Genomic DNA, 7,500 nt, shown 5'->3' with positions numbered 1-7,500 from the left:
CTCAATAGTCTGGAAATTACGGTATTCATGAGATGTTAGACATCATAAATGATCATAATTAATTCAGATTGAATGTCCAGCATCATCCAGTCACTGTCAATCATGTTCAAATAAAACATTATAAATGTTGAATCTATGAACTGATGATCATTGAGTGTCCAAACATCATCTGCAGCCTGAAACTGAACTTATGATCCGATTTTAGGAGTGAACGCACTTAACTGCATAGAGAGATATAGGATGCTCCCTTGCTCCCTATTTAGTGCATGACTTAACCTCCAGTGTGCTGTCTGTCTGCACTGGTCTCAGAACAGTTATAGGAGAGATATAGGATGCTCCCTTGCTCCCTATTTAGTGCATGACTTAACCTCCAGTGTGCTGTCTGTCTGCACTGGACTCAGAACAGTTATAGAGAGCTATAGGATGCTCCCTTGCTCCCTATTTAGTGCATGACTTAACCTCCAGTGTCCTGTCTGTCTGCACTGGTCTCAGAACAGTTATAGGAGAGCTATAGGATGCTCCCTTGCTCCCTATTTAGTGCATGACTTAACCTCCAGTGTGCTGTCTGTCTGCACTGGTCTCAGAACAGTTATAGGAGAGCTATAGGATGCTCCCTTGCTCCCTATTTAGTGCATGACTTAACCTCCAGTGTGCTGTCTGTCTGCACTGGTCTCAGAACAGTTATAGGAGAGCTATAGGATGCTCCCTTGCTCCCTATTTAGTGCATGACTTAACCTCCAGTGTGCTGTCTGTCTGCACTGGTCTCAGAACAGTTATAGGAGAGATATAGGATGCTCCCTATTTAGTTATTTACTGTCTGTCTGTCTCTCTCTCTGTCTGTCTGTCTGTATCTGCCCTTCTCTGTCTCCAGTGCTGTCTGTCTGTCTGTCTGTCTGTCTGTCTGTCTGTCTGTATCTGCCCTTCTCTATCTCCAGTGCTGTCTGTCTGTCTGTCTGTCTGTCTGTCTGTCTGTCTGTATCTGCCCTTCTCTATTTCGGTGCTGTCTGTCTGTCTGTATCTGCCCTTCTCTATCATCAGTGCTGTCTGTCTCTCTGTATCTGCCCTTCTCTATCTCCAGTGCTGTCTGTCTGTCTGTCTGTATCTGCCCTTCTCTATCATCAGTGCTGTCTGTCTGTCTGTCTGTCTGTATCTGCCCTTCACTCTGTCTGTCTCTCGTCATGTGTTTCCTCAGTTTGTGGTCTCTGACTGTACTCAGGTATTCTGCTGTCTGTCTGTCTGTATCTGCCCTTCTCTATCATCAGTGCTGTCTGTCTGTCTGTCTGTATCTGCCCTTCTCTATCATCAGTACTGTCTGTCTGTCTGTCTGTCTCTATCTGCCCTTCTCTATCACCAGTGCTGTCTGTCTGTCTGTCTGTCTGTCTGTATCTGCCCTTCTCTATCATCAGTGCTGTCTGTCTGTCTGTCTGTCTGTCTGTCTCTGCCCTTCTCTATCTCCAGTGCTGTCTGTCTGTCTGTATCTGCCCTTCTCTATCTCCAGTGCTGTCTGTCTGTCTGTCTGTATCTGCCCTTCTCTATCATCAGTGCTGTCTGTCTGTCTGTCTGTCTGTATCTGCCCTTCACTCTGTCTGTCTCTCGTCATGTGTTTCCTCAGTTTGTGGTCTCTGACTGTACTCAGGTATTCTGCTGTCTGTCTGTCTGTATCTGCCCTTCTCTATCATCAGTGCTGTCTGTCTGTCTGTCTGTATCTGCCCTTCTCTATCATCAGTACTGTCTGTCTGTCTGTCTGTCTCTATCTGCCCTTCTCTATCACCAGTGCTGTCTGTCTGTCTGTCTGTCTGTCTGTATCTGCCCTTCTCTATCATCAGTGCTGTCTGTCTGTCTGTCTGTCTGTCTCTGCCCTTCTCTATCTCCAGTGCTGTCTGTCTGTCTGTATCTGCCCTTCTCTATCTCCAGTGCTGTCTGTCTGTCTGTCTGTATCTGCCCTTCTCTATCATCAGTGCTGTCTGTCTGTCTGTCTGTCTGTCTGTCTCTGCCCTTCTCTATCTCCAGTGCTGTCTGTCTGTCTGTCTGTATCTGCCCTTCTCTATCACCAGTGCTGTCTGTCTGTCTGTCTGTCTGTCTGTATCTGCCCTTCTCTATCATCAGTGCTGTCTGTCTGTCTGTCTGTCTGTCTCTGCCCTTCTCTATCTCCAGTGCTGTCTGTCTGTCTGTATCTGCCCTTCTCTATCATCAGTGCTGTCTGTCTGTCTGTCCGTATCTGCCCTTCTCTATCATCAGTGCTGTCTGTCTGTCTGTCTGTCTCTCGTCATGTGTTTCCTCAGTTTGTGTCTCTGACTGTACTCAGGTATTCTGCTGTCGTGTAGTCTCTGTTTAGGGTCAAATAACATTCCAGTTTACTTTGTTTTTGTGTTGTTTCATTCCAATAAGTTCTGTACTTTTCTTTTTGTGTGTTGATCATGTGGTTGTGCCGGATTGTGTGGATGAGGGTGTCCGTGTCCTGAGGATGATTATTGTTAGTCGTGTTAGTCTGTGTGTGGAGCCTCAGGACCAGCTGGATGATGGGACTCTTCTCAGCGTTCATTCATGGTCTCTCTCTCTCTCTCTCTCTCTCTCTCTCTCTCTCTCTCTGTCTCTCTCTCTCATCTTTATCTCTTATTTTCCTGCAGAAGGGGAAAATCAGTGACATCAATCGTCATTTCTCTCATTTTCACGGCTATAAACCGACGCAGAACTATATGGAGACGTGGTATCATGTGTGTGTAGACGCGGGTCCTGCCGTGGTGTCAAAAAGCTTCATGCCGTACCATAAAGACGTCAGAGGAAACCGCACGCCATCCGTTCAGACTCCAGAAGTACAACAGTCCCAGACGAGCCACAATGATGAGCCGGAACATCCCGGATCCTACTGCGAATGCTCTACGGAGGTGACCACGCCCACCGAATATACTTCAGGGGCATGGCCAGAGCTGGGCCACACCCACTTGGAGCTTGTGTCCTTCCCAGGAATAGGCTACAGCATGATTGTAAACCCCGCCCCTGCTGACAGCGCTGTGACGTCACCTGCCCCTCAGGACTTCTACACATGTGTGAACAGGGTGACTGCCAGCGGAACAGTGCAGCTGGTGCCATGTGTTCCTGACGTGCTCAATCACACGCCCTACCTGCAGTTCAAAGAGGGACTGGAGGACGGCGTGGAGAAGTGCAGTCAGTTAGCGGCGCTGCTGGACAAACAGATGGAGGCAATGTGTAGCGCAGCCGCTGCAGGAGAGACGGAACAGAACGAATGCGCTAAACCTTTATTACCTCATCCTTCAGACAGGAACTGCAATTAACCATCACCGCAAGAGATCATGGGAACACATCTGTCGGACTGAAGAACAAATGATTCCCTGAGAATAAACTTCAGTCTGAGCTGCTTTGAGTTCTGCACTTTTGCGTCTCGAGGACATTTTTCTCATTAATCAACAAAAACAAAAACGAAATCTTGTATTTTTATATATTTGTACTGGAAAATAAGTCATGGCACTGATGGAGAACATGATTTACTGAGAGACTGCAGTGACTGTGTGGAACTGCATCCAGAAGCAGATAATAACTTCATATTATAACATATTGTTATCAAATTATATTATTTACAAGCACACCAGATGTGAATAATGTTCCAAAATGCTCACAAACACTTATACGCACATTACAGGTGAATATATTATTTTATTGATTAGATATGCGCATAAACAATTTACCAAATATATGTGATGTATATGGCAATATACTGCATCAAACAAGTCAAATATATGATCACTCAGAGAATATGATCAGTATCGTCACATGTTGTCATGGAAACGATTGTTTACTGTAGCAAACATAATGTTCATATTCCATAACTGTCATAACTGTCATAACTCGCGAGAACACTCGTGAAATGTAGGAAATGTTTCATTTGCATTATTGTGTCTGTTGCGTTGGTCTTTAAATGGTGTAATTAGAGACGCGGATGTAAACACGACTGCATCATGTTGCATTATATTGAGAGAGCCGCGTGTCATGAGGAGCTGTGCAGTCTGACGACTTATTATGAACTCAACAAATGCATTTGGATATATATTTACACATTATCAAACTATTATTTGTCAATGTTTAATATTTTAACCTGTTGATACACAATCGCCTGCATGCGGTGGTGATGTCACTCTGCTAACGTTTAATATATAATTTACCGTCTATAAATGTAATTTATGTTAACAGATGATACATCTTTTCTAAGGTCTAAGGGTTCAACATTGGATCTCTGTTTCACGATAGCAATCCTCCAGAAACAGTGATTGAGTTATTTGTGCAGGAGTACAAATGAAAACATGCGATATCAAAACGGGACTTTTATTATGAAAACAGGATCGCCAGATGAATGCAGTTCAACACACTTGGGTCAATCGTCCATGACAAGCGTTCATTAAAAACATCCAATCGCACTTTTTGTCCATAAAAGTGATAAATGTGAGAAATATTGATATATTCTCCATGTTTACATGAGATCTCACCTTCGTCTGATATATTAGAGTCTCATAAACAAAACCAGCCCGTCTCCAAAGTCTGTTTATAAAAATGTGGCGTAGTTTTATTCATAATAGTCGAGCAGTGCCGTCAGATTTAGTGTCGACTTGAGAGGCGGAGCTTAATTTTACTCTGAACACTTCCAGAGATTTTACAGACATTAAAGCTGCAGGAACTCATTTATTATTAAATCATCTTCAGATTAGAAACGAAACTTCTTTAGACTCGTGACTTTGAGAACATTGTATTTCTGGGGTGTCTTGACACTTTTATTATTGTTTTATTAGATTATAAAAACATGTTCAGCACAAAATATGTCCATTACTATAAACTTCAGCTTCTCTAACTTTAATAAATAACAACATATATTAATTGTGAAACTTGTGAAATGAAGCCCAAAGTGTCTCTTTCAAACGACACTACAACTGTGTCCAAACTCCAAAGGGTCCCGTAAATACAACCATTTCAGTTCAGGTCATTGTCATGGTTTGTGCGCAGAAAGGGGCGTTCAACAACAGGTTAAATAACTTGAAGTGTTTCTGCAGTTAATGTCATTATGCTGCAGTCAAACCTGATCATGATGTTACAAACAGAAAACACAACAAACATTTTTACCAATAATTTATTTCAAACATAAACATTTTATAATTAAAAGTAAATGCATAAAAATGTCAGGAAAATAAATATCAAGAAACACAAATGAACTGCAAAATTAAAAAAAATGTTACAATAGAAGAACTGTGTGTGTGTGTGTGTGTGTGTGTGTGAGGTCAGTGTGTGTGTGTGTGTGTGTGTGTGTGTGTGTGAGGTCAGTGTGTGTGTGTGTGTGTGTGTGTGTGTGTGAGGTCAGTGTGTGTGTGTGTGTGTGTGTGTGTGTGTGTGTGAGGTCAGTGTGTGTGTGTGTGTGTGTGCATGTGTGTGTGTGCATGTGAGTGTGTGAGGTCAGTGTGAGTGTGTGTGTGCATGTGTGTGTGTGCATGTGTGTGTGTGCATGTGAGTGTGTGTGTGTGTGCGCGTGTGCGTGTGTGAGCGTGAGGTGAGTGTGTGTGTGCATGTGAGTGTGTGTGTGTGTGTGTGTGTGTGTGTGTGTGTGTGTGTGTGTGCATGTGAGTGTGTGTGTGCGTGAGGTCTGTGTGTGTGTGTGTGTGTGTGTGTGTGTGTGAGAGAGAGTGTGTGTGAGTGTGTGTGTGTGTGTGTGTGAGAGAGAGAGTGTGTGTGTGTGTGTGTGAGTGTGTGTGTGCATGTGAGTGTGTGTGTGTGTGTGTGTGTGTGCATGTGAGTGTGTGTGTGTGTGTGTGTGTGTGTGCATGTGAGTGTGTGTGTGTGCATGTGAGTGTGCATGTGAGTGTGCATGTGTGTGCGTGAGGTCAGTGTGTGTGTGTGTGTGTGTGCATGTGAGTGTGCGTGAGGTCAGTGTGTGTGTGTGTGTGTGTGTGTGTGTGTGTGTGCATGTGAGTGTGTGTGTGTGCATGTGAGTGTGAGTGTGCATGTGTGTGCGTGAGGTCAGTGTGTGTGTGTGTGCGTGTGTGTGTGTGCGTGAGGTCAGTGTGTGTGTGTGTGTGTGTGTGTGTGTGTGTGTGCGTGTGGTCAGTGTGTGTGTGTGTGAGTGTGTGTGTGCGTGAGGTCAGTGTGTGTGTGTGTGTGTGTGTGTTCTGCTATGAGTCTCACCCTGTAATGTCTGTTTTCAGTTGAAGATGAATATCTAGATTTCACATCAACTCAAAGTCTTTTCTAAAATAGTTTGTGAATATCAACCAATTATTTCAATGCAGTAAACCACATGCGAGTCCCTGTTTAAATCCTCATGAACTGCACCGTAATACAGACCTAGTACATAGATCCCAGGATAATCACTGCTGTGAAGATGCATTTTCATACACAATCATTTATGCAGCAGATTTCAGGAAATGTTCAAAGGAGACTCAAACACTCAGACCTTAAAGATGATGTAATCCAGGACAGACGTGCAGTGGTCCTTCAGATATTACTCATGATTTATTTACTAGATCCCGTGTGTATGCAACGCCACACCAAAGACAATCATCCCTCATGAACACGTCACTATAAGAGTATTTTTCTAGAGACAGTAAATGCTGAAAATGATTGTGTACAAAAAAACTATAAATCTGATGATGTAAATGTTGTTGTAACAGCGGTGTGTCGTTTGATTGAGTGGTGATGTCATGAATGTAACCCCCCCACACACACACACACACACACACACACAAACACAACATTTCACTGGATTATAATGAACAATAGTTATCATTCACAATGTGTGTGTGTGTGCGTGTGTGCGTGTGTTTGAGAGAGACTGCAGCACTGTGTTATTTGTACAACACTTGTTTTCCTGTCACACATTCTCTGTGTCTGTTCACCTTCAGCTTTGATGTTCTGTTGATTTCTAATTATAATCAATGATTAATTGTTGTTTAGTGTGTTTGTTTGTGTGTTGTTCTTCAGTGTGTGTGTGTGTGCCTTCACTGGTGTGTGATTCTCCTGTTTTACACATGTAGAAAAACACTTTAAAAACACTGTTAAACCTGCTGATATATTTAAGTATATATATATTAAGCATCATAAAGATCACAGATGAACTGAGAACTTCAGTATATATTCTACATATATGTTTTGTACACTAGATTATTTTTGTGTTTTGTGTAGATCAGTCTTGTTTACATTTCTCATCTGTGTCATTAATAAAACCGATGAGCTGAAAGTAAAATCTCACCTTCAAACATTTGTGTTGAACACTTAAACTTTTATTAAATGCAATAAATGTGATTATTTAGGCTTATTGCTGTTGTGTGTCAGGAGTTTGTTTATGACCAGCAGATGGCAGAAAACAACAACTCTTGCAAAAGAACAACAACCTAAATATTGAAATGTTCAGTTGAAATCATTAAAACTCATTTTTTAACCACTCATTTTAGTAAACTATAGTTTTGGCGAGTCGTTTAGGACATCTACAGTTTTTTCAACAATTAT

At 42.5% G+C, this 7,500-nt stretch overlaps 2 protein-coding genes across 5 annotated transcripts in view; both read left to right on the top strand.

Moving 5' to 3' along the window:
* Positions 1-7,320, top strand: part of LOC127643649 (prolactin receptor-like) — a 51,651-nt gene extending 44,331 nt beyond the window's left edge. The window contains exons 9-10 of one of the 2 annotated variants that reach the window (XR_007970553.1): positions 2,628-5,281; positions 5,358-7,320. Coding sequence is in view for 1 of the 2 variants with exons in the window: in XM_052126458.1 (XP_051982418.1) it covers positions 2,628-3,293 (666 nt within the window). In the remaining variant the exon portion in view is untranslated. Of the gene's footprint in view, positions 1-2,627 lie in introns of both variants that reach the window. The other variant, XM_052126458.1, reaches the window with a different exon arrangement.
* On the top strand, positions 327-2,746 carry LOC127643672 (keratin-associated protein 4-3-like). 3 transcript variants are annotated; one of them, XM_052126483.1, is made up of 2 exons: positions 327-1,686; positions 1,875-2,746. In XM_052126483.1, exons 1-2 carry the CDS (start codon positions 1,179-1,181, stop codon positions 2,333-2,335), a joined length of 969 nt encoding a protein of 322 aa, XP_051982443.1. In that variant the 5' UTR covers positions 327-1,178; the 3' UTR covers positions 2,336-2,746. The 3 variants fall into 3 exon arrangements, with proteins under 3 accessions (XP_051982443.1, XP_051982441.1, XP_051982442.1); XM_052126481.1 differs by having other exon boundaries at positions 327-1,786; XM_052126482.1 differs by having other exon boundaries at positions 327-1,962; positions 2,107-2,746.
* Positions 7,321-7,500: the final 180 nt, after the last annotated feature.

This window comes from Xyrauchen texanus, chromosome 5 (assembly GCF_025860055.1).
Source record: "Xyrauchen texanus isolate HMW12.3.18 chromosome 5, RBS_HiC_50CHRs, whole genome shotgun sequence".
In the NCBI taxonomy this organism is placed as follows: Eukaryota; Metazoa; Chordata; class Actinopteri; order Cypriniformes; family Catostomidae; genus Xyrauchen; species Xyrauchen texanus.
Note: the sequence above shows the minus strand (reverse complement) of the source record. Positions and strands in the feature narration are given on the sequence as shown.

Coding starts and splice junctions, on each gene's coding strand:
- LOC127643672 (XM_052126481.1), top strand. CDS start 1,179: ATGTGTTTCCTCAGTTTGTGGTCTCTGACTGTACTCAGGTATTCTGCT. Junction 1,787..1,874: donor ATCACCAGTGCTGTCTGTCT/GTCTGTCTGTCT, acceptor CTCTATCTCCAG/TGCTGTCTGTCTGTCTGTAT.